Genomic DNA, 27437 nt, shown 5'->3' on the forward strand with positions numbered 1-27437 from the left:
AATATAACATCTCTACAGTGAAAAGGTTTTGTAAAAACAAAACATGGTATAGAAGTTGAATTATCAAGTGAAAAAGTACATAAATATAATTAATATTCAGATTAAAATGAAATGAAATTCCCATCTGCATTGTTGTTTTCACTTATCGTAAATTAGTCATTAAGTCGCACAGAATTTGTTTATGTTAACAGAAGCAAAATTATGTAGGATTGGAAGAAAAAAATTTAACTAATTTCCACAAATCTTACAAACAGTCACTAGAGTGTGAGTCCTCTTTCTTTTTAAGAGATAAGAAACAGGAAAAATGTTTTTAACAAGATTCTTATTTATCATGTGAGCTTAACACAAGCTGAGTATGGAAATGTTTTAAACAATATCAGAAGTTGTTAAAATATCAAAATACATTTATATTATTAGGACACCGAAGAAACATGGATGATTAGTTTAACTGTTGTTTAAAGATTTCTAGTGAACATTATTTTAGTACTTGACTTTTTTGACTGTACAGCAAGCTTGTTCATAAATTAGAGTAGTGTGACTGTTGTTTATCCACTGGTTTTAGTTATGAAACAATTTTGCAAACTTGTAGTTAAATCCAGAACATTATTTTAAGGTCCACATTTGAGCCCAAAAGTCTTAAATAACACTAAAAAGCCCCCCAGTGGCACAGCAGTATATCTGCTGACTTATAACACTAGAATCCGGGTTTCGATACCTGTGGTGGGCAGAGCAAAGATAACCCATTGTGTAGCTTTGTGCTTAATTACAAACAAACACAAAAAACAGTTGATGAAAATGAAATATGGATTATGCTTTGTTACGTGTTATTAAAGATGTATTTTTTCTTATTGGATCCACTCAGACTTGATATTTGTAACATGGTTAGAGTTGAACTACACTCTAGTTTTAATTGCAAGGTTTCTGTTCATATTTTTGGTGGAGTTCTCTCTAGTTGTAGAAGACAGATTATTCTTAGCCTGTAGGAACATATTTTTATGAAAACAATAACAATATCAATAAGTAACATTTGCTATGTTTATTGCATGTCAGTATTTTAACATGTCATGATCAAATTGTTTTTGTATGAGTTTACTAGTAAAATTGATATATATATTTTTTGAAAATTTTAGATAAAAAGGAAATGTTTTAAAATATTGAAAACTTCTTTGTTTAATTTAACATCTTTCTGAAATATGTATACCACGATGCTTATATTTTAGAAATTGGTGGACACATTAGCTCCCATTTGTTGAAGCTTTTTTGATTGTTATAGTTTAAAGTTGTTTTCTTATTTTTATTAAACTCAAAGTGTAATTAATAAAAGAAAAAACTATTTTCCCATATGTTAGTCAGAGTTATCCTAATTAAATCATCTCAAACTTTATTACTTGGTTTATAACAAAGGTATATGAATTTCTGTATAAAACAAAAACAGTTCTTCTGTAAAAAAATTTTTTTTTTACTGATATATGTAGAATATTTGATTTATATAAACCTAATTTTCAGCTAAAGATTTCTAAACTCCTTATTCTTCTTTAAATGTCAGAATGTTAGTGATGAACTAGTGAAAGAACTTGAAGATCTTGAAGGTGGTGTGACCTCTTCTGTGACCCAATCATCAGAAACTGGACAAATAATCAAAAGTGATTCATATTTAAACTGTTTAAAATCTTTCCGTCAAGTCTGTTTGGTCCTGTGGGTTTTTCATTCTCGTGATAAGTTTTCTTTCTTTTATCGAAAACTTCAAGCAGAATTATTATCAGTTCCACCATTGCAAAGCTCAGTAAGTATTTTTTAACTTTTTTTATGGGATCAAAATATATGTTTTATTAGATTACAGGAAATAAAAAGTAAAAGGTTGAGTGTAAGTAAGTAAGAGTTTATTGTGATTAGTGTTTTATTTTGATTTAAATAGCATCATATTTGAACTTGTACCAGCACTGTTTGTGAAGTCACAAAATGGAAGAAACAGGTATTGTACATAATTGTAATCTTCTTGTAAAAGCTGATTGTTTCACTTGTTTCCTCTCAGTGGCTCAGTGGTAAGTCCAAAGACATATAACACAAAAACCTCATCACTGGGTCAGCACAAATAGGCCATTGTGTAACATGAAAGAAACAAACAAATCATTTCATGTCTATATCACATACACGGAGAAGTATATATATATATATATACAACTTGGTCTGTGTAAAATAAAATCCTGTGCATCCAGCATTAGTATATCTAATCTGAGATGTCTTGGTATGAACTGTTGGTGTATCTGGGATAATCTAGAGGTTTCTGTTATTTTGATTTGATATTAACCTTAAACCTGTTGGTCTAAAAATTTAAACTTGTGCTTTTAAGTTTTTATTAACTAATGAGTTCTTCAACTAAAACATCAGTGGATTCATTGTGGAATTATTATTTTTCTTTTACCAAGATGATTTTTTCTTATCGTTTTATCTAGAAGGTAAATTAGTTTCAAAATAACAACTATAGAAGAAAACAAACAATTCCATGTGTTTTTAAATAAAAGTGGTAACCACTGTTAATAACGTTTCGTTATTGTTTAGTGAAATTGTAAAAGATCTGAGAAGAATTGTATTTTATGACAGATTTTAACTTATTTTTGTGGAGTTGAAAATGAAAATTATTCTTTTAAGTTTATAAACATTTGTTAATAGTTAATTAAATTGTTCTGTAAAGATATTTTCATCAACTGAAAAGTGTGATTAAAATTTTCTTACTCATTAGTCTGTAAATTGTGACATATACGGTGCTTGAAATATGGGAAGAGAGGAAGCAGGATGGTTTGGGAAATTTTTGAAGCTGAGTAGTATATTTATTTATTATTATAGAAGTAACTAAAATGTAAAAATTAGAAACTTATTAGGTAAGATAATGAAAAATGATAATTGTGATAAAAATTCATCATGAGGTATACTTGTGAGCAGCTCATGTGTTACATAATTAGATATGGTAGTGTAAGTTGCACATTTGCCAAGTGATTTAGGTCTTGTGTGATGGGATTATTGGTTAGACACAGTTCAAAGGGCAATAAAACAATAAAATTAAGTATATATAGACATACAAGTTAAAGCCCATAGCCAGAGAGCTCATTTGTCCAATCTGTGTACTAAATTGTCTCATTCCTATTCCACTCTTACACAACATTTTAAGGAAAAAATATAGTTTCTCTCCCCAGTCTCTTGCTGCAGTAAATAATTATTGCATCATCTATTGAACCCTTTCCTTCTGAGAAGCTTACAGTCTACTAAAAGGTAGCAGGATGGTTTCAGGTTCTCCTAAGGAAGTGGAATGGCATCCCACCTCATCCTGCCCAATTTAAAGCACTGGATATATAGATATAGATAGATAGACATGGTGAATATTAAATTATTTCCATGATACATTTCAAGTATTGAATCTTCAGTTAAAAAAATCATCACCAATAGTTTTACCTTTCTTATTTTTGATTTCAGACTATGCCTTCTCACTCAGAGCTTTACTACAAAGCACTAGAGTGGGCTACCAATCTGAAACCACACTGTCATCTTTTAGCCTCTGGTGAAGATGATTTGAATAATCTGGCTGTAAGCATTGCAATGGAAGCTCCTCAGTCGTTTGACATTTTAGTTCTTTTGGCTCGATTTCTGAGTTTCTCCGAAGATATTAATGTTAGAATCTGGAAGAGACTATCATTGCTTTTAGAGAAGTGGAGTTGCATGTCAGCTAAAAAGAAAGAAGCACAATCGATGAATGTTAAAGAGATGAGCCTACCTAGCACTGAAAGTAATTCTTCTGAATTATTCAGTTATAGCACTAAAAATGGTGAATACAGCTCTCCTTCAAAAAATGGCAGTATTCTGAAAAGTGGAAAAACTAAATTTTCAAAAACATTTTTTGAAAAACTTCTTGCTGCAGAGAAAAGAAACTTAGTTAAAAAACTTGATATTGTTGCAGATGTCAGAAATTCCAAAAAGACTATTAGATCAGATTCAAAGAGCTGTCTGTCTGAGATTCATATACAGAATGAAACAGAATTTATAGAGTTTCTTATATTGTTCTTAGATGTATCACACAAAAAATATAAAGAAGAAAATAGTTGTGTTGACAATTCTCCTCCATTTATTCCAGAGTTTGCTGATAAGTGGAAAGAAAAATTAATGGTTTTTTCAAATTTTGACCAGCTGAGCTTGAGCAGCACAGGTATCCTGACTCCTTCATCTTTGAAATCATCCATTACTTCGAAAAGGCCCCCTTATTTTGTAATCAATAGGCTAAGTACAGCTATTAATAGTAAATACAGGGAATCAGTTTTATTTAAGAAAAGAAAAATTTGCACAGAGCATGTTCCACTAAAAAAAGAGAAGAAATCAGAAAAAGCTAAAAAAACACTTTTTCCATATTTCAGCAAATCTCAAAACTCTTTGTTTCAGGAAAGGTGGAAAAATATGAACCCCTATTCATCAAAAGATGAATTTAACTTTCTTTTCCATCGGTGTCAAAGCTACAGAGAACTGGCTTGGAATAGTGAATCTCAGTATCGTGATTCAAACCTTGTATTGTATCGAATAGAATCAGTAAGTCCAGAATTGTTTATGACTCTTTTTCATGAGGAAAATGGAGAAAGTGTAGCAAAGCTGATTATGTGGATAACTCATTGGAGTAGTAGATTTCCTGTTGTATCTACCAAAACACACACCCCCAGAAAATCTGATCTTCCTCAGATTAAAGTCAAAGTTTCAGCTCCCCATCTCCTTTCAGTTCTGTTACACTTAAAAAACAAAATGCTTCATCATCGGAATCAAACCCAAAAACCCATGAGTGACATCTCTCCATTACACACAAACAGCCCCTCCCAAAATGTCAATTCTTCTAATGTCTCCAGTCCCAATAAAGTAAGATGGTCTGCTGATGTTAGTAAATCTGAGGAAAATGATAAACAGCATTTGGAAACGGAAGCGGGTAACACTGCCACTACATCACATTTAGGAAAACTAAACTCAGAAGTACTAGAAGTCAGCAAAACAATAGAGATGGATGAATCCAGGACCAACTGTAATATAAAATCATTCAGGTCTGTTCCTTCCATTTGCAGTCAAATAGACTGTTCAGTCAGGTCACAAAAGCAAGTGGATGAAACATCGAGAAACAGAAAAGACCATAAAATGGAAGAAAGGTTGGTTTTTGTTATTTTATATTTTTTTCTTGCTTGAAAGTGATTGATATCTAACTTAAGTGGCAACTGAGCTTATTGATATATTTCTATAAAGTCAGATTTATGAAAAGCAGCAATCTGCTGTACTCTGAAAAAAATAATTTACTTTGAACAATAAATTTAAAGCTGTAAAAAACACAACTATTGTAATTGTTTGTATTAGTTTTTAAAAGTACCTTAATTGTTTGGTAAATGAACTAAGTCAAAGTTATTATACATATACTGTTATTAAAAAAATTCAATAACTTTTGAGTTATGTCATCTGTGATTATACTTTGCCAATTGATATTGTATAAATAAACTATGCAAAATAGCAGTAAACTGACTTAATGGCTTTGTCTTGGATAGGTTATTTATATTTTTGTACAAGTTATAAGAACATTACAAATGGCAAGTGATTCTTACATTACAAGTGGTAAGTGATTGGTACAAGTGGCAAATGATTGTTACATTACAAGTGGCAAATGATTGTTACATTTCAAGTGGCAAATGATTGTTACATTTCAAGTGGCAAGTGATTCTTACATTTCAAGTGGCAAGTGATTGTTACAAGTGGCAAATGATTGTTACATTTCAAGTGGCAAGTGATTCTTACATTACAAGTGGTAAGTGATTGGTACAAGTGGCAAATGATTGTTACATTTCAAGTGGCAAGTGATTGTTACATTTCAAGTGGCAAGTGATTGTTACATTTCAAGTGGCAAATGATTGTTACATTTCAAGTGGCAAATGATTGTTACATTTCAAGTGGCAAGTGATTGTTACATTACAAGTGGCAAATGATTGTTACATTTCAAGTGGCAAATGATTGTTACATTTCAAGTGGCAAGTGATTGTTACATTATGAGAGGCAAGTGATTGTTACATTATGAGAGGCAAGTGATTGGTACATTACGAGTGGCAAGTGATTGTTACATTACGAGAGGCAAGTGATTGGTACATTACGAGTGGCAAGTGATTGGTACATTACGAGTGGCAAGTGATTGGTACATTACAAGTGGTTAGTGATTGTTACATTATATGCTTGATATGTACAAGTTAATCGCTAAAGGAATAAATAGATACACTCAATCAAAGTATATTATTACTGGTTTTCAAACTTGTTTGTTCTATTACATGATAAAAATGGAATTAAAATAATTTTAAAACTTTACATCACATTCCTTTATTAACAATTAACATCAAATTTGGAATATGCTGTGTTTATGATTAAAAGTATTGTGTAAAAATCGAAATCTTCACTGAATACATTATTATAAAAAATAAGATATAGTAATATTATATATTAATTATCTTCTTCTAGCTAGAATAAATTCCAATATGGTACATTACCTCTACTCATATGTATAGCTATTCTTGTTCACTGCTTCCCTCTATATGCAAAAATTTGTTTGCATGCCACAAGCCTTGAACTCTCACGTACCCCATGATCAATGTGCTTCAATCGCTTCTTGCATGTATATCATCATGCAACAACCTCCCACCAGTAGGAGTACAACACACTCTCCTGACCCATGTGGCTGCCTCTATTTGATTCTACTGAACTATCACTTCTCCTTAGGCAGTGATCGAGTGCAGATGTTTTTCTCTTTTCACACGTTCATTTAATTTTTTTTGCAAAGTAGTGATTTACTTGATTTATTCATTTGTTACACTTAGTTTTCTCTCTATTAGTTTGGCATGATAACTTACCATTATTCATTGATTTTTTTCCTCATTTTCGACCTCTTCACAGTTTAAGATGAACACTGTAGTTTGTGTTTTACAACTTCTGATATTATTACTTTGAGTGCCATTACTGGCTTCAGGTCTGAGGGTTTTGACTGAGGATTTTTGGCTGTCATTCATCAGGAGATGGATCGCTAAATGAGGCATTCTTTTCCTCCTGACATTGTTCAGGTTCCTCCTGCATTGTTCGAACCTACTCATGACAAGAAGGATTTAGACAGCCTTTTTATCCTCCTTCTAACTATGTCATGCCTTCCTATGCATCTCCTACAAAATCTACTAGGCCTAACTCTGTCTTTTTGGATATGCTTTCTCAGGTGTGTTCCATTTTCATATGATACTGTTTCTTACTTTTTATGTTGCACTCATCATTAAAATCCCTTGTTTTTCCCTCCTTCTCCTGACATTAGGGTTCATGCTGAACATTTTGTTTCTCAGTTTAGGGATGGCATTAGCATGCTTTGTCCTACATGGACTTCTGATCATTATGATTTGACTTTTCAGGAAGGTGATCAATCCTTTCTCAAGTCCCAGCAGTTGGAGTCATTTTTTTGCCAATGTGGGGGGCTGTCCCTGACAATTCTATCCATTTTTCACACATCCTTTTCCCACATTTGTCTTACCTTTACTGTTCTCCTACAGTAATTGTCCAACATACATCTCCTTTCTAAGGCACTCCACTGATCCCCTGAGAGGTTTTGGGGGGATGCACTTTCCCTCGTTACTCCTCCTTGGCACTGTTGTCATCTTTGGCCTTGTCCCTTCACATTGGTTTCATTGCTATTGGGATCTTATTGGGAAGAATGCTGTCTTTTCGCAGGTTCATCTACCTTCCCTTTATTTTTGTGACTTTTGGATGGCTCCTTTTCTCCATCAGTTTGTTTTTGGAGTTTTTCTGTTGTGAACTCTGTGAGTCCACATTAAACCCTTTAGTCTTTGGTTATTTGTTTGTCTCATTCTGATACCATGACCTTTCACGTAACTCTTTCTCATCCTGCAACCTCCTGTCCTTTACCAGTTCCTACAACTAGGGGTTCAAAATTTTGTTGTGTCAGAGTCATACCAAAGTTTGAAGAATAGTAACAGGTAGAAGGCGGTACCTCGAAGAGGAAGAAACAGCTATCCAATGAAGATAGTGGGAGATGAATGTATGTGGTGTAGGCCACTTGTCTGACTAAAGAGTTTCCTCCGATGAATGATGGAGGTGAGACTCCAGGAAAAAGGGAAGATGTCCGATCTTATGTGAAGATACCTGGAACAGAATTTGGGAGAAAGAGACAGGGAGGAATAAACCAATTGAAACAGTTGACAATCCCAAATCGTAAGGTTAGAAGGAGAAAGGTCATGTACAGATGAACAGTGCCAGAGAATGAAAAGATTGAAATGGAAACCATTAATAGAAGTCATGCAAACAATGGAACAATGAAGAGCACATACTGGACATAGAAGTCCATCTGGAGCAGACCAGGAATAAAGGTGGGAAATGAATTGCAAAAAAAATGGCAAGAAGGAAGAAGAACCCTCATGAACCACCAAACTTTTGAGTAAGAAAGATTGATCTGGAAGAACCATGTGATGAAGAGGTCAACTAATCTGGAAGGAACGTAAATGGAACTGGCAGGTCCAATTCTGACTGAGAAAATCCACTGCTAGGGCCTGAGGATGAGGAACCAGAGGCCAAAAAAAAAGAGGTAACTTGGTGTTGGGGTAAACTGGCCAAAGCATCCAGATTAGAAGTACCCCAGTGATTGCATAGCCACCTGAAAACCTGAGAGTCAAGAAACCACTCCGTGGGATAAATGTGGCAGGTCTTGAAAAATGATCTGCCACAAGGTGAAAAGCACTTGGAACTGGACATGCACAGAAATTTATTGGCAGTGTGAAGGCCCAATAAAGGAAGTCCAATGTCCAACCACAAAGGGAACAGGAATGGGTGCCCCCATAGTGATTAAAATAGGCCACAATGGTGAAACTGTCAAATTGTTGGTACAGTACCAGTAGAAGAAAATGAACCAAATCGTATAGTACCACCATAAGCTCCAAGATGTTGAAATGATAAGATAGACCATTGCTTGGAAGCCTCTTGCTGATGGACCAACACTCCCCAACCTTATAGAGAACCATCTGTGAATCGATACAAATCTGGACGAGGTGCACTCCTTGTTCAACCACCAATGCAGATAGTCTGTAAGGGAAGGAGAAAGGTTAATTGGGGAGTCCAAGAGATCCTGAGCAAGATTCCATATGCTGTGCAGAGTCTACTGACAAGAATGCATGTGTGCCAGACCCAAAGGAATAAGGGCATCCATAGAAGCTCAAGTCCTCAAAAGTGACAGAACCTCTTGTGTAGAAACCGAGGGAGCAGGAAATGCATGGAAAACTGAAAACACCATCAAATAGAGAAGAAGTGGAGAAGGTTGGGCCTGAATGAGGTGGTGTTGAAAAATACACCTAAGTAGATAATATAGTGAGTAGGCAAAAAGAAACTTCACCAACTTTAGGATCCAGTCAGCAGCAGATGTATGTGTTGAGAAGACTCTAGTTTGGAATGGGCTAACAGGAGCCAGTCATCCATGTAGTGGTGTAAACTCAACCCTAGAGCATGCAGCAGAAGTTGAGCAAAAGCTGAGACCACCCGATAAAAAACATACAATGCTGAAGCAAGCCCAAAAGATCAGGTGCAAAACTGATACACAACTCTGTTGTGGACAAACCTAAGATAGCATTGTGGACTGATGAGAAATAATATGGAGATGGGCATACGAGATGTCTGTCTTGGTCATCCAAGGTCCTGGAGAAAAAACCCTTTGAATGTGGTAAAGGACTCCATGTGAAAATGGGAAAGAACCAGAAATTGATTGAGGCAGTACAGATGGATCACAGGACAAAAAACCTGAAGTAAAATCCTGGAGAAAGTTGGCTGACAGGCTTGATAGCTCTATGTGATAGAAGGGTCAGCACAATTGTGTATAGACACAGACAGGTAGCTTGTTTCCAAGTTATTAGGAAGGAAATTGGTATGGGAGACAAAGTGAAGGGGAAAGGAAAAGGATGAAAAAAATATTTCTGACAAAACTTGGATCACCCAAGAATTGGTAGTGAATAAGTGAATAACTGCCACAGGGGAACAAAATTGGTCCATCTTGCCCCCACCAGACTGGAAAACACCTGATAGTCACTGGAACTGCTGGTGACGATGAATCTGACGTATGGCCAAGACTTATACCCATGGCTAAAAATGCACACTATTGAGATGGGGTATTCCACAAGATCACTCGTTGGTTTTTTGTATATATTTGCTTCATTAATATGCCCAATCTGTACCATACTAACCCATGAACTTACATGGGTAAAGTAGACGGGGATAGCTCCCCATCCCTGTTGTCCTTTGGATTGAATAAATCGGGGGTGGTCTGCTTTTCAATATAGGGTTTTTGTGGTTACTGTTCCACTGTCTCTTGTGTTGGCATTCCTCCAGACTCTCTACTGTGTTTTATCCCTCCTTGTTCTTCTAGTGGAGTATGGGAGGCCTTGCCCTTTTCTAGCTCCAAGCCACTGGGGTGGTGGACCATGGAGGTATCCTCCTGAATATAATGACTTCCATTCAGTTAAGAGTAGGGTGGACCTGGAGGTTGATGTTGCACTCCAACTTTTGTGTGGTCCTATCTGGAGGATGATGTTGCTTTGGAGTAGATCTGTCACATTGCATTTCTTCCCTTTGATTGGGACCCCTCATCCTACCATCACCTGGATGTTGGTTCCCAGTGAGTGATTTTGGATTAGAGATGGATCAATCAATATAAATCTTCACACACATGTTGGTTGTGATTCCTCATCCTAACTCCAAGTTCATAGTTTTGCCTCATATTTTTCATCTATGTGTAGCGGGTCCCAGTTTGTCTCAGATTTTTTCCCCTGCCTGAGGCTACTGTTATGCTGAGGGGTTCCAGTCAGATTGGATTTGGCTTGATGTGAACTGCCACGTTGGAACATCCCTTCATACGATCATTCAGATGTCGGGTTCCTGGATGTATGGGTGGTTGTGGATTCACACACATACCCCATTTAGTAGATTGGTTTGACATACATGGTAAACACAATACACATAATGTACACTTTCTATCACACTTCTGGACATACATGGTAAAATGTTTAACCACACGTTCATAGAAGACAAACCTTATTAACTTTTTAATAGTGATATATGATAAAACTATTGTTTTTTTATATTCTAAACTTTTTAAATGGTGTTCTATAATGTATTTTGTGTTTTAAAATGTAGGGACAGTGATAGTAGCAGCCTTGGCATTAGTTCTTTATCATCAGGAGAGGATGACTTAAGCATATTGAAAAGTCCCATGAAACATTATTACATGTCTCAAGATGATTCATCTGAAAGAATTTCTCTGCACGCTTCACAAGGACCAGTTGTAGTTCCAGCAGGACCTCTAAAATCAGTCACTAGGTTTTCATTTGGTAATTCTGAAGTTTCGAAAGAGTTGGTTATCAAACCCCAGTTATCAGATAAAACAGAAGGTGTTCAAATGAGCAGAATACAAAAAACTTTAGGTACAACTCCACATTATCTTCCAGTGGAACATGACAACAAACTGATAAAGAAAATTCCATGTCAGCAGGAAGTCATTTCTTCCAATGACATCAGTGCATTCAACCAAGCTAATAGCAACAGTGAAACTATGAATTATCCACAGGAGACAGCTCCAAAAACAAAACTAACTGAACATCGATTACTTGTTAAAGAAAAAGAAACCCAAGCAAATATTGTCAGTGAACTCCTAGAAGGTAAAAGTCGGAACTTTGTTGAGTCTCAGGCAAAAGCAACCAACCACCTACCTCCAGATAATGGAAACCAGACTATTTTAGAAACAGTTCAGGAAGTTTTCAGGAATGAAGTGAGAAGAATGGCTGAGGTATTTGGGTTTTTCTTCATTTGACAAAGATATAAAATATATATATATATACTAAAAATTTAATATATAGAAATTGTTGAGAGAATGTTATATTTATGATTTATAAAATTACTTATATCAGATGATATTTCAGAAGTTTTATACTTAGCTTTAAGCTTGAAATATTTTAAAGTACTCTCTGCTATAATTATTCAAATTTGAGGGAACCTTTAATAAATGAAAAATGCTATTTTAAAAATTGTATAATTATCAAACTTATGAATCATATCCATGCTTCTGTAAATATTTTTCATGTGGCTAATATTTTCAATCTTTTAATAAGTTTCTTTCCTCTTTTTCTTTAAATCTCTGCAATGAAGTCATAAATTGGTAAATGCTAATAACACGTCTGTTTTATTAAATGATCAATACAGATTTCAGTTATATTTTGCCGAGAGGTTTCCATCAGACTTCTTGTGTAAAGACATGTTTTTAGGGGTCATTCCTCTGCCCTGTAACAAACCTATAAAAAGACAGTATTGGAAGTTGTTCCCAATTCATGTAATGTGCCAACAAAGAGAGAGAGAATTTTGGAAAACATTCCCTTTTTCTGAAATACATCTTTATTCTTTTTCCTGTAACATGCTTGAAAAGAGAGAATTATGGAGAGCATTCCCTTTTTATGTGACACATCTATGAAGAGACTGCACTGGAGTCTTTTCCCATTTCCTGTAATGTGTATAAAGAAGCATTTTGTTTGGAGATCATGTGTCTATAAAGAGACAATATTATAAATTATTCACCTTATTTGCAGTATATAATTATTTGTTATATTTTCTAGTTCATCACCTCAAAAGCAATTAACCAGTGATGTCAAAAATTCATCTTATCATGTTGTATTTGACTTTTGACCAAACCAGAGAAACATTTAAGTTATTTATTTCGTATGTGAAACCCAATTTTTGTCAGTGCATGTGCTAATTTGCTCTTGCACCACTGGTAGTAATTCATATGTTTTACACACTAAACACAAGCCTTTACTCTTCAAGTGATTAGTGAACAATTACCAGGAGTTTATTTGACTTTTCTTTTTCTTATGAATTATTATATCAGTTTTCTCTCACTTTTTTCATAATTTATAATCTTCAGGAATAGGACCCAAATTTTTTATTAGTAGATATTTTTGAAAGTTCTGTTGCTACCTTCCCATATTTCAGATAAAGTTTGGTTAGTTATTCTTTAATGCTGAGAAATTCCCAATATGTTGAACACAAACTGTTTTCTGTTCTAAAATTTTTCAAAAAGTTTCTTCTTTTCTAACCTTTGGAATTCTTTAATGTTTCCTCATTCTCTGCTACCTACATGAGGGGTCTGGTTTTGATTATTTAGAAGCTTTATTATTCTACAATAATACAGTATATTGTCATACTTTATTTTAGTGATAATTTTTTATGTAGTAACAGTGTATATTCTAGCTTTGTAGAATTAAGTTCTGTGTTAATGTTGAAGGTTGTCAAATCTAGAATTAAACTTAGAAGCATGTTTTAGTTTCAGAAGATACTTGCCAGGAGAAGTTCTAATAAACTATTAAGTCCGAATTTTAAAAATTTTAAAGCTGGATCTGATGTGACATAACAGAAGAATATTAGCAATAAGCTTTAATAATTATTTTGTTACCTTTTTTTTCTTGGAAAGTTTGTATGGAATTAATGCTGCAGTTTTTTTTTCTTCTGTATTTAAATATTATTTTTTTTACTCAGTCAGCCTCTTCTTCCTCTAAATTCTTTACCTGGATATCTGGGGAGAGTTGTTTAACTGTAGAAAAATCATTTATGCTTACACATGTCAGGTATCAAGAGGGATATCACAGTATCTGACTTGACAAACTCTTATTGATTGTTACAAACTTTGTAGGATATTTGTTAAGGTTAGAAAGTGCATTTCTTTTTTTTTATGTTATTCTGAATTTTGTTTTTTACAGCAATTGGGACTTGGAATGGTTGCTGGTACATTAGGTGGTCTGAGTGCTCTAGTTGTCCAGTCATGGACATCAGCTGGACAAATACCCCATTCTTTGGCTTCTGTTCAGACTCAATCTTGTCAATCTACAAATTCAACAGCACATATTCCCACTAGAGAAACTAGTGGACTTACAAACTCCACTTCACAACAAGCAGTATTAGAGGATTCTCAAAAGGAATTCAAGCTACTTATGCCAGATGAGACAGTGGGAAAGACTGAACTAAGTGATAGGCAGCAGACAAAACACTGGGCTTCCAGAAAAGAAAAAAGTAATCAAGATGCTAAAAGTAAAAAAAAAACTGCTCTTGAAAATAGAAATGAGAGATTCAGAGAAAAAAAATTAGAAGAATTGCCAAGTGAAGAAGAGTCAGATACAGATAAATTTAGTGGAAAGAAAAATAAAGCGTACAAAGAAAAGTTTTTAGGAAATTATTCATCATTTAAAAGAAATTATCCAAATAAATCAGAGAGTACCACTAATAATATTATACCTTTTCAGCTTCTCCAAGTTGAAAATATTACCTCTCAAAAAAAGTTGTCCAATAAGTATGCCAAAAAGATGGGTCCTTTTAGTCTGAGAAAGCCAAATATTGAGACTGTTTCTCAACCTCCCTTTCCACTTTTGAGGTTTCCAGTGGATAAGGAACCAAAATTAATACCCCCTTTGTGGAACTCTCAAACTAAAGATCTTGTATCTCAGTTGAAGTTCAAAGACAGTTCTTCACCTCTTCAAAATATTCCAAGCCATCATGAAAATATAACTAAACTTGTTAATAGAAATTCTTTTAGTAACCAGCATCATTATTTATTTTTAAGTAATTTTAAGTCAAAAGTGAAAAAATCACAATTAATAGGAATCCCACTTTTGAGGTGTGAGCCTGTAATCCAGGATGTACCAGCTCAAACATTAAAACAGGACCTCAGCTCTAAAGTCCCTTCAGAAATAGTGAAAAAATTCTTGATGAAGGAAGATATGGTAAAACCACAGAACAAGAACTTAATTGAAAACAAAGTAATGACAGAAGCACAGCATGAACTACAAAATTTACAAGCTGATTTTGAGAACAAACATATGGGGTGGCAAAATAATGAAGAAAAAAGGTATGTTCTACCCAATAGTTTTACATCTTTACTGATTGATCGTGTTTGTTGATGAAGCAAAATCCTAAATTTTAATGCATATATTCAGTGATTGAATTTTCTTTTTAAACTATAATTCTGAAGATGTTGCAAAAAGTTGTATGTATTTTCAAAACATTTTAATATTTTTGTGATGTTTCAAAATATTTTTAAGCTTTAAAAAGTTATGAACATCTGATAACATACTAGCTATTTTAAAAACTGGTTACTAGAACAAATGTATGTTGTAAGAATAGTCATCGCTAATAGACTACAAATTATTTTGAGTTTTTATTATTATTTTTCATTAGACAGAAAAGACGAGAACATAAACTCCAGAAAGAGGGAGATTTGATTGACTTAAAACAAACTGCTTTAGAAAATTCTTTTTGGCACAAGAATAAAAAGGTATTTATAGATTTAAATTATGTGACAAAATATAGTATCTACCAAGTACTTATTGATTTTGCATAAACACAAAATCTTAGAAGTATTTGGAGAACATTGTTGAAATATAAAGTCTTATTAGAATTACAAAGCATATTATTTATGATATATCACAATTATAAAAAACATTTATCCTGCATTCAAACAACAAAAAAAGAAAAATAGTTTAGTGGAAATGTTTTGGTTATTGTTACAAATTATATCAAATTCTTAAAAAGTAGAAGATTATGAAGCAAGTTTCAAAATGTAAATGGTATTTAATATAACAAAATATTGAAATAACAGTATATAAAAAAAGATAATATCAGATGTAGTAGTTCCTAGACAATGTGTTTCACTTCCCTACATAGAAGAGCTATATACCTCACATGTCTACCTAAGAGATTTGCATGGCACTAGTCCACATGAATCCACATGTTTAATGTGAAATGTATTGGTGCATGATGACATCATCATGCAACAGTAGTTCTCCACTAATAGGAGGGCTACACAACCTCCATGTGCAGTAACTCTCCCCTAAGCACTTGCACTCAAGATAACTTCATTATTTTCCTCGGCATTACATTGAATGGATGTGTTAAATTTTCTCATATACATTCAGTTTACTGAGATTTGCCATCATAAACAAAACTTTAGTTTCATTTTCCATTAACTTTTGTTTCAAAAGCATTGAATTATTCATGAACTCTTAAGTGATGATGCTTTCTACTTTGTCTTGTGAAGGTGACGATCTTGCAAAAACAGGATTTGTTTTTACTGTGGCTTCTGGAGGCTCTCAAACTTTTGAGGACATTATAGCCATTGTGCAGCATGTTTTGGGATCCCTCGTGCATATTGGGTCTCCTCCTTCCGTCCCTTTGGTTGACGTCCTTTCCTCTTAGTTTGAGAATTGCCAGGAAGAACATAAATTTGATTAACTGTTCCCTCCACCCAATTTTGCTTTTTGGGTACAGCCTTACTAGTCAAAGACAATCCTCAACCTTCCACTTGCTTTCAGGATATGATTTCTCAAGTATGTTCCTCTCTTTCTTTTTTTACCATGTCTTATGACTTTTCTCATTCTTTGCTCCATGAAACTAATACTCAAGATTATTTAGTATTTGCTCCCTCACCTGATATTAGGCCTCATGCTGATTTGTTTCTTGAATAACTTCACACCCTTACCCACATGCCACGTTTCCCTAGACTTCTTGATTCTTTTTTCCTGGCTTATAGCCATTCTTCCTTTCCTTTTCTAAGTTCCCAGTCTTTGGAATCTGTTTTGCCTGCTTGGGGAGTGGACTTCTTGGCTTCTGTTTCTAATTCTTGCAGCTTTGTTTTTTTTTTCACTTTCATCCTATGTTACCTCTCCTACCCCAATTGGAATGGATTCCTGTACATGGTGAGGGGACCTCCCAGGGAAGGTTCTGTATTTTCTCCTCTGGGATCTAAACATCCACCCACATGTTTGCTGTGCGTGGTGACCCATGAAGGGGAGGAGAGGATCCATTGGCCTTGAATTCCTGTAGACAGGTGTTTTTCGCTGGTCAATCGCTGGTCCCATCGGACTAGTGTCAACTGAGTACCAGTGTTGGGCATTCTACGGGTGTTGTGGACATCGTATCTGATGCTGGTATTTGGGTATAGTGCATCCACTTATAGGACTCCATAGTGGGTGGGGTCGGTGGGCTCTGAATCTCTCTCTCTTTTTATTATGGATCCCCCAAATAAAAAATAATTAAATAATTGAAAAAACTGCTCATTGGTAAACGACCACATCTTAAAGACTCTGAACAGCAGTCTCCACCACAATATGCACCTGTACCTCGCTTCCTGATCCTGCATTCCCTGTCGGATAAATCTTGAGGGCAAATGTCCCCCTTTTTATACAGAAGGGATTAGAGGGGCTTGCTGGCTCTCCAAAATCAGTTAAGAAACTTCGTTCTGGAAATATCTTGGTGGAAATATCCACAGCTAAGCACTGTGAACTCCTCTTGAATTCAAATGTCATTGGGGATATACCCATTAAGGTTACTCCCTATGCTTCTTTGAATTCCTCAAGAGGAGTTATTGTTGAGAAGAACTTGAAGACTATCCCTGAGTCAGAGATCCTTGCTGGTTTCAGCAGTTCGAAGGATCTCCACTCGTCAAGATGGTGTTATGGTGCCGACCACTGTTCTCATTTTGATGTTTTCATCACCACATCCACCTGCCACTGTTAAGGCGGGTTATTTGAATTGTAAGGTATGGCCATATATTCCCAACCCTATCCAATGTTTCCAGTGCCAGCGGTTCGGTCATTCAAAGACTCTTTGTGGTTCTGTGACGTGTGCTTGTTGTGGTGGCAAGTACCACGATGCCTTTGAGTGCAAACTGGACCCTCACTATGTTAATTGTAGTGGTTCCCACTCCTCTTACTTTAGGTCTTGCCCTAAGTGGGTGGAGGAGAAAGAGGTACAGCGTTTGAAGACTGTTAACAACATTTCTTACCCCGAGGCTTTTGTCTTTTTATGGTCTTCAAGAAAACTAGGGACTGGCATCTAGTAATTGGCCTATTGTCTCTAAACCAGTTTCTGGTTATTCCATGGTTCCAGATAGATGACTTACTTTTTGTTCAGTGGTTTTTCTCAACCAGTCTGTGTATACCAAGGTCGATGTATCGGATGCCTTCCTACACATCCTGATTGTTCCATCTTCTGGATGTTTTCTATGTTTCGTCCACTGGAATCAGGTATTTCACTTGCATGATCTTCCCTTTGGCAATATGTTGGTCCCTTATATATTCAACTGAATCATAAGGGCTTTCACTCACCACCTTTACTGTCTTGGCCTGAGATTCCATTTCTACATGGATGATTCTTGGGAGGTATCCTATTCTCATACCTCCCTTCTTCTGCAGGAGGCTGCTTGATTGGGATGATTTGTCAAAATTTCAGTCCTTTTTCACACCCATGCAATATTTGGTTCATCTGGGCATTTTCTTGAACTCTTATCTCAACTAGACTTAGCCTTCATTTCTTTGTCTGTGAGCTGTGGAATGTCTTGTCACCAAAATTTGCATTTTTCATTTACATCCTGTGTAATAGGTTTTTTTGTTTTGAGGGACTCTGGCTTCCCTGAAACCACTCACATCTTTGGGGCTACATACATGTGCCTTCTTCAGTGGAATCTTTCTCATAAACCTCTCTTCTCCTTTCTCGAGAACTTGTCATGGTGGCTAGACCATTCTTTTACCAGACTGAATCTCCATTTCTTCACTGACATTTCCCTTTCAGGTTGGCCACATCCCTGAATGCCAACACTACTTTGGGCATTTGGACACAGAACAAGACTTCAATCCAAATCAATGTGCTCAAACTTCTCACTGTTTGTTGGGCATATTCTTATTTCCTCCCACTTATAGTGAACCATTTGGTCACGATCCACTCTGACAATTCGATGCAGTGAACAAATTTAATCTTTGTTTCTGATTGTCCAAGAAGACCAGAAATTTTGTCAGACAACCAAATTCTGTTTCGACAACTATGTTATTTCAGACATCAAAGCTATATGAGCATTTCAGCGTGGAACCAGAAATTCTCATAGAGAAATGTGAGAATATTATCAGTGAAGTGATAATTCCCATGTTATTTTTATATTTGTATTGAACAGTTTTGCTGGTTCAGTTTCAACTTCTGAATATACACACACAATGGTTTTCATTCCTGTGTCATGTGTTGCACACCACAAGTCTAGACTGGCACATAAACTTCCAGGAACACTCTACCTCTAGCTCTACACACTATACTACAAGACTTAATTCACAGCTTGCCTTCCAAGGTACCTGTAATAGTGTGTAGAAATCTCCCAAAAGTGTGCATGCCATGGAATAAATCTCTATATTCGTAGCACCCCTATTCAAAATGCAACATGCTGTGTAGGATAGTTCAACCAATCACAATTTACAATTGCTTCGTTAGTCAGCTGAAGTTGATGGTTCCATAGGAGTGGTGAAAAAGTTATCAGTATCTTTCAGTTAAAACGCATTGATACATATGCTGAAAAGAAATGTCTCTGGTATTGAAGTTAAACAAATACGTGGACTGTTTGAGTGTACAGAATTTTAGTTTGTTTTGACATGAAATATTTGCTAGTGTAGCAAACCTGTTTGTTTTATGGTAGCAACTAATAAAAGCCTTTCCTGATAGAAATGGATGCAACATGCATGAAAATATAAACAAGCAAAAGCTTTTTCAGATGTGAACAAACTCTTGTTCACTTTGTCAGTAAGCATAATGTATCCATGTTAGTGTATTGCTTATGATAGTAGGGAAGTTAATTCTTTGAACTCTCGGTACACAACATTCAGCAAGCTATTGCATTATTTTCACTGTATTATTTTTGAGGGTTTCCTGTAGTGATCCTGCTGCTGTATCCCACCATTTTATCTGAGCTGGCTTGTTTATGGTAATAATTCAAATTGTGAAAACGAAATTGAACATTTGTATCAATGTTTGTTTGTTTTTCACAGAATGTTGATGAGCAATTTACAGTATTTCTGAGGTGTAGGCCCAAGCTGTTTGATGAGACTTGAGTGAATATGCAATGTTGCATCAATGATGTCACAGTGAAATTGCTGGAAGACACTGCAAATATAAATGTATGAGTTGCTCCACTTATGTTCTTATCTGATATCATTGTTATGTTGCTATCTCAGCAAACACTGTTGAAATTCGGAATAGGTCTAGGTAGAAAAACTTTTAATTATGAAAGAACATCCATTTTTATGCAGGACAACCAAGGTCTGGTTAACGATTGTCCTTCAGACAGCCATTCAAATGTCTTAAATTTGTTTACTGCCATGGTTGTTTCTTATGTCAACTGTCAAGGTGGCACCTATTTTAGGATTTTTTTTCCTTCAGGCATTGGACCTCTTTTTCTGGGCTCATTCCCATCAAGTTCATCTGGTCTCTTTTTCATGTGCCTAAAGCTATGAACCTTGTGATAGACTGCCTCTCTTAGTCAGACTACATTCTGCTCAAGGAGTGGTCTCTCCATCCACAGAATTTTTTCATTAGGTTAGGCTTTTGGTTAGGCACACCCCTCATAAATGCCTTTGCCACTCCTCTCAACTTTAAGCTTCCCCTCTTCTGGTCTCTGGTTCCTCATCCTTTGGCTTTGGCTGTCAATGTTCCCAGCCAGGACTGGTCTCACCTTTTTCTGTGTGCCTGTCTCCTCTTCAACTCCTTCCATGGGTCCTCACCTTGATGTGAGACTCCTTGCCAGGTCCTACTGGTGGTGCCTCTTTGGCCAGCTCAAGCTTGCTTTCCTCTGCTTCTTCATTTAATGTCCAGATACTTCTTCCTCAACCCAATCTACTCTCTCTATTGCTACAATCTCAAACGTCTGTTTTTCATCCAGGAATATCATTCCTACATATTCGTGTGTGGGATTTATCCCGTCCATCGTTATTTAGACTAAAATCTCTGATTGTGTGGCTTTCTTTTTTAATCCTGTCGACCTTCTACTTTGTTTGTCTATCAATGTAAGTGGCTGGTTATTTGTTGTTGATCCATTCACCACTCTCTTCCTCCCAGCCATCTTACTGTGAGCCACCTTACTGCCTTTTTTACTTTCCAGTTTGACCATGATTCGTCAGTCTCTACCATTGCTGGCTATCAGGTGGTCTTATCCACTACATTTCACCTTTTCCGTTACCAAAGAGTGTTTTCTTCCCTGTACTCTACACTCTGATCCTTCATTCTTCAACATTTAATGGGGTGTCAACATGGGGTTTCAAGCTCTCATGTGTTCTGTTTGAGTGATTGGCTTCTTGTTTTTTTTTGTATACTTTCCAATTAAGAGTTATTTCCTCCTCATCATCTGATGTTGCTGTTTAGATATCTTTACTATTGGGGCTTCTTGCACTCTCTTTTACCACACTTATTTACTCCTCTGCCCAGGCTGGTCTTTCCTTCCTTATACTTCAACTTGTTAAAAGGTGACCATACATTCTCTCCTATTTTCCTTCAGTCTATCTCTCACCTCCAATTGCTCAGACTAGTATCAGCTCCTATGTTCTGTTTAATGTTACTTCGCATGCACCTCTCCCTTTCGGGGTTCCTACCGATATCTGTTTCTACCTTGAGAACCCTCTTCTTCCAAGGACCTCTCCTACCTTATTGGACGGGTCCACCAATTCCACTGGTTGCCATGTTCTTTCCTGGATGTTGATGCTTGTAGGCTATTTCACATTTCATTGCATCAGATTTGTCACTTGTCTCACTCTCTTGCTTTTCATTAATTATCTTGATCATCTGGCTTTTTCATCTTTTCTGCAGGCTTTCGATTGCCCGTTGGTCGCCATTTTTCAGTCAGTTCGCCATATTTGAAGTGAGTATGTATTTTTCTTTCTATCTAACAATATCCCACCAGGTGGCTGGAGTTGCCTCCCATAGTATGCTTATTTCCCAAAGTCTGCATTGGGCCAGGGTTAATAGAAAGTGCCCAAATCAGCTGCCCTGGTTCTGTCAATGCCCACTGTTGAGGTTCAATGTTTTACAAGACAACTTGATGTATCTTCATAGTATACTGTGCTGTTACTAAAAATGTCCTGATCCGGACTGTACTGTTCCATGGACAATCATAGAAAAAGCCAGCACCATGGAGTATTCTGCCCACTCCTTTGGTTTGCACTCCCTGGGTTTTGAAAATAGGGTTTTGTGGTCACCCGTTGCACTATCTTCTTTCTGGCAGGTGATCCAATAGAGCTCTGGGCACTTCTCCAGGTCTCCCCAACACAATCCCCCTCCCCTTCTTCAAGTGGAGCATGGGAGACCCTTGCCACGTACCAGTTCATAGCTGCTGGGGTGGTGGACTTTGAAAAACTCCTTACTGGTTGGGCTTAGCACAATATGGTTGGATGTAGAGCAGTGGTGACACTGTCTGTGAAATAAGGGTCATCCCTCAAACACCTAGCATGCACACTATATGGTCTGATTGCACCTTAACCACATTACACGTTGGCTCACTGATCACATGTGCACAGGTGCTTGGTTAGTCATGTTTGAATTACGCCTATTTTTGTGACCCTTGAGGCTTTTTTGCCTCTTCTCTCTTTACATTCTGAGTGAAGAGTGTACCCTGGTCAAGATGAGATACAGTCTCACATTGTGCCCCTATGTCAACCATGCCATCAGGTGTCCTTTGAGCACTTTCTGAAGGGAGCTCATCTATATTTAAATTTTGCACATCCCCTAGTTGCTCTGTGTGCAGCAGTGAGGTATCAGAAGTTAACATTTTCCTAATCTGAAAATGTATTTCTGATAGATGCTTGCCTTTGCACATTTTTCCACTTGACCTCCCCACTTCTGGTGCATCTTTTTTTCATGCCTGTCTAAGAATGAAGTTATCTCAAGTGCAAGTATTTGGGGGGAGTTACTGGGCATGGAGGTTGTGTCACCCTTCTATAGCTGTTCTGTGTGTGGAAGTATCTATCAGAAATAAATTTGTAAGTCAGAAAATGATGACATTTAAGTACCCACAAAACAGTTCAAATACTAAATATTTCAGTTTTAGCTTAATTTTAATTATAGTTTCTTAACTAGTGCTTGTATTGTTTCTATCTATGTAGGACAGAACTTCAATTAAAGATGATTCACTTGTTCGTGTATCCAAGAAGACAGGTCAAGAAATGAATTCTAGAAAAATAGGTAGAACATTCGAGTCAATATATGTATTTTTGATTCTGTGAACCAGAAGTATTGATATTTCATACTTACTGATTAACACTTGTTAGTTGGCATGTTACTTAATGTTTTTTTTAAGTGTATAACATTTAAAGTAAGGTAGAAGAAAAACTAAAACACTCTTTGAAAGTGGTTAAGCATTTGGATAATTTTTTGAATTTTCATAAGTAGATCAATTGCTTTGCTGAAAAATTTTGATTAAGAGAATTTCTGTCATTTTCAGAAAAAGTGGAACATTCTTTGACCAATTATGCACCAGAGACATCAACTTTCCATTCCAGTACACTTTTACAAAATAGAAACACTTTTGCAGATATTCAGTATCACGCAGTATCTGTATTGAAGAAGAAAGATATGGTACAAGCATTAAATTATTTGGAAAATATTTTTCTCATTAGATTCTATGGAGTAACATGTTCTACATTGTGAAATAACACTAAGTGAATAAAACCTGACATTTTGATTAATTATGGTTTAAACAGTTCATCCAGTTAAAGCATTGTTAGAAAGAGCTTTGTTCCAAGGTATTAAAAATGATTATGAGTCTTTTTTTTTGTAATCAAGTAGCTTTAACTAACCGAAATAATAATATAGCAGAAGCTAAAGCCAAAGAATAGATGATTGATTCTGTTTAGTTTTGATTATAGATGATTGATTCTGTTCAGTTTTGATTATAGATGATTGGTTCTGTTCAGTTTTGATAAAAGCTGATTGGTTCTGTTCAGTTTTGATAATAGATGACTGATTCTCTTCAATATTGATAACAGATGATTGGTTCTGTTCAGTTTTGATAAAAGATGATTGGTTCTGTTCAGTTTTGATAATAGATGATTGATTCTGTTCAGTTTTGATAATAGATGATTGATTCTGTTCAGTTTTGATAATAGATGACTGATTCTCTTCAATATTGATAACAGATGATTGGTTCTGTTCAGTTTTGATAATATATGATTGGTTCTGTTTAGTATTTATAATAGATTACTGATTCTATTCAGTATTGATAATAGATGACTGATTCTCTTCAGTATTGATAATATATGATTGGTTCTGTTCAGTTTTGATAATAGATGACTGATTCTCTTCAGTATTGATAACAGATGATTGGTTCTTTTCAGTTTTGATAACAGATGACTGGTTCTATTCAGTATTGATAATATATGACTGATTTTATTCAGTATTGATAATAGATGATTGGTTCTGTTCAGTATTGATAATAGATGATTGGTTCTATTCAGTATTGATAACAGATGACTTGTTCTGTTCAGTACTGATAACAGATGACTGGTTCTGTTCAGTATTGATAACAGATGACTGGTTCTCTTCAGTATTGATTATAGATGATTGGTTCTGTTGCCTATTGATTATAGATGACTGGATCTATTTGGTATTGATAATAGATGACTGGATCTATTCAGTAATAGCTTTGTTCAATATTTATAATAGATGGTTTATGTGAAGTCACAAGCTAATTAAGTAATTTCTTTCCAATAGTATCACGTATTTCTGGTTAAAGTAGGTATCTATCTATATGCTGAAATCTCCAACATCAAAGACAAATGAAAATGACACATACATTAACATAACAGTGTGAGTGTTATAGTAACATTAACATTACAGTGTGTTATAGTAACATATTAACATTACAGTGTGTTATAGTAACATATTAACATTACAATGTGAGTGTTACAGTAACATTAACATTACAGTGTGAGTATTATAGTAACATTAACATTACAGTGTGTGTGTTATAGTAACATATTAACATTAAAGTGTGAGTGTTATAGTAACATTAACTTTACAGTGTGAGTGTTATAGTAACATATTAAAATTAGAGTGTGAGTATTATAGTAACATATTAAAATTAGAGTGTGAGTGTTATAGTAACGTATTAACATTACTGTGTGAGTATTATAGTAACATATTAACATTACAGTGTGAGTGTTATAGTAACATATTAACATTACAGTGTGAGTATTTTAGTAACATATTAAAATTACAGTGTGAGTGTTATAGTAACATATTAAAATTAGAGTGTGAGTGTTATAATAACATATTAACATTACTGTGTGAGTGTTATAGTAACATATTAACATTACTGTGTGAGTATTATAGTAACATATTAATCTTACAGTGTGAGTGTTATAGTAACATATTAACATTACAGTGTGAGTATTATAGTAACATTAACATTACAGTGTGGGTGTTATACTAACATATTAACCTTACAGTGTGAGTGTTATAGTAACATTAACATTACAGTGTGAGTGTTATAGTAACATATTATCCTTACAGTGTGAGTATTATAGTAACATATTAACATTACAGTGTGAGTGTTATAGTAACATATTAACATTACAGTGTGAGTAATATAGTAACATTGACATTACAGTGTGGGTGTTATACTAACATATTAACCTTACAGTGTGAGTGTTATAGTAACATTAACATTACAGTATGAGTGTTATAGTAACATATTAACCTTACAGTGTGAGTGTTATAGTAACATATTAACATTACAGTGTGAGTATTTTAGTAACATATTAAAATTAGAGTGTGAGTGTTATAGTAACATATTAACATTACAGTGTGAGTATTTTAGTAACATATTAAAATTAGAGTGTGAGTGTTATAGTAACATATTAACATTACTGTGTGAGTATTATAGTAACATTAACATTACAGTATGAGTGTTATAGTAACATATTAACCTTACAGTGTGAGTGTTATAGTAACATATTAACATTACAGTGTGAGTATTTTAGTAACATATTAAAATTAGAGTGTGAGTGTTATAGTAACATATTTTAAGACTAACATTGACTGACTTAGGTAAAATAAATATGATCTTGTTGTTAATGTGTATTAGTTGATCAGTGATATATACTCTAAAATATTCCTGTTATTGACACTTTATATATAAATGGGATATATATTCCTTAATGGGATAATTAAAACTAGAAAATTCTATTATTGTTACAGCATTTTGCTGGATGTTCATTAGAACAATGTGAAGGTCATACCATTTGTTTTTATGAACATTTGTTGAGGTTCATATCTTTTGGTCCTGTTGTTTTAAAGAAGAGTTGGTGAGAGTCTTAAAATTTTTATCTGTTGTTTGAAACAGACATACTTGTATTTGTAATTATTTTTATAAAGTCAAGACTATATGTTCATCTGACTTGTTTCATGTTATTGTGAATATTCAAATTGTCTTTCTATTAGACTACAAAAATAGAAAATTTCTTGAAAAATGAAGCATTCAGACTTTCTTTGTAGTGGTGTAACAACATGTGAGAAGTAATTAATTAAATATGAAGCTCAAAACATAAAATTAAAATATCACCCAAAAGCTTGTCTTCAACCTACTGATATTTAAGTTTTATAGTTGACTATTATGGAGATATGTAAGATTATTTTTTCTTTTTTTCACCATCATGTGGACTTTTCAATCCAATACTTCCAATACAATCTGGAGCACTGTTTCACAAACATTTAAAGACCTTAATTTTATCTGTGTGGTGATACTCTTGATTTTACGTGGTTTGATGAAGTTCCTGTGTAATAAGTTAATAACCCTTACCAATGATAATGCTGTGGTAAAACTACTTATGTATTATATTCTTATCAAATTAACTGATTTCAATTAAATGAGCTATTTAGTTATGTTTAGGAAAATAATTTTTTATTTTCAATTTTTTAATAGATTTCAGTGTTGATTTTATACAATATATTTTTCTTATGACTATAAAGGTTAGCTTAGCATCACAGACTTCTCCAGTTGTAGTTGGATCTCTTACCAAGACACGTAAGTTATGATCTGTTAGTTTTTACGTCATTTACATCTAAATTTTTAAAGAATATTATGTTGGGATGTTATTGTTATGCATAAAAACTTCAGAATGTTGAGTGCATCCTCTGCTCAAAATATATTTACAGATTTAACAAAATGTGTTCAGGTGTAATTTTATTACCTGAATCCAAAATCCATGAGGAGTTGGGAGTTCTATTTCTGAAGATTTCCCTCTTCTAAGATATCTATTGGATTATGTCATCTTTGCTATATGTTTTCTTCTTTAAGAATGTTTTCCTTTTTCTTCATTATGTTGAACTTGAATAATCTTAGATACATGTACTTGTGTGTTTTAAGTGAGTTAGATACATGTACTTGCTTGTTTTAAGTGAGTTAGATACATGTACTTGTGTATTTTAAGTGAGTTAGATGCATGTACTTGTGTGTTTTAAATGAGTTAGATACATGTACTTGTGTGTTTTAAGTGAAGTTAGATACATGTACTTGT

The 27437-nt window shown here is 34.7% G+C and overlaps 1 protein-coding gene across 1 annotated transcript in view; it reads left to right on the top strand.

Annotated features, from left to right (window-relative positions):
- Positions 1–1546: 1546 nt before the first annotated feature.
- The window catches only part of LOC106471779, a gene marked incomplete at its 5' end in the record, with an annotated part of 59283 nt that continues 33392 nt past the window's right edge, over positions 1547–27437 (top strand). The window contains 8 exons of the mRNA XM_022400394.1: positions 1547–1783; positions 3469–5168; positions 11218–11866; positions 13827–14968; positions 15298–15394; positions 23025–23103; positions 23363–23496; positions 26890–26944. Of these exons, the coding sequence (XP_022256102.1) occupies positions 1547–1783; positions 3469–5168; positions 11218–11866; positions 13827–14968; positions 15298–15394; positions 23025–23103; positions 23363–23496; positions 26890–26944 (4093 nt within the window). The remainder of the gene's footprint in view (positions 1784–3468; positions 5169–11217; positions 11867–13826; positions 14969–15297; positions 15395–23024; positions 23104–23362; positions 23497–26889; positions 26945–27437) is intronic.

The sequence above is a fragment of the Limulus polyphemus genome, unplaced genomic scaffold (genome assembly GCF_000517525.1).
Source record: "Limulus polyphemus unplaced genomic scaffold, Limulus_polyphemus-2.1.2 Scaffold4853, whole genome shotgun sequence".
NCBI classification, from domain to species: Eukaryota; Metazoa; Arthropoda; class Merostomata; order Xiphosura; family Limulidae; genus Limulus; species Limulus polyphemus.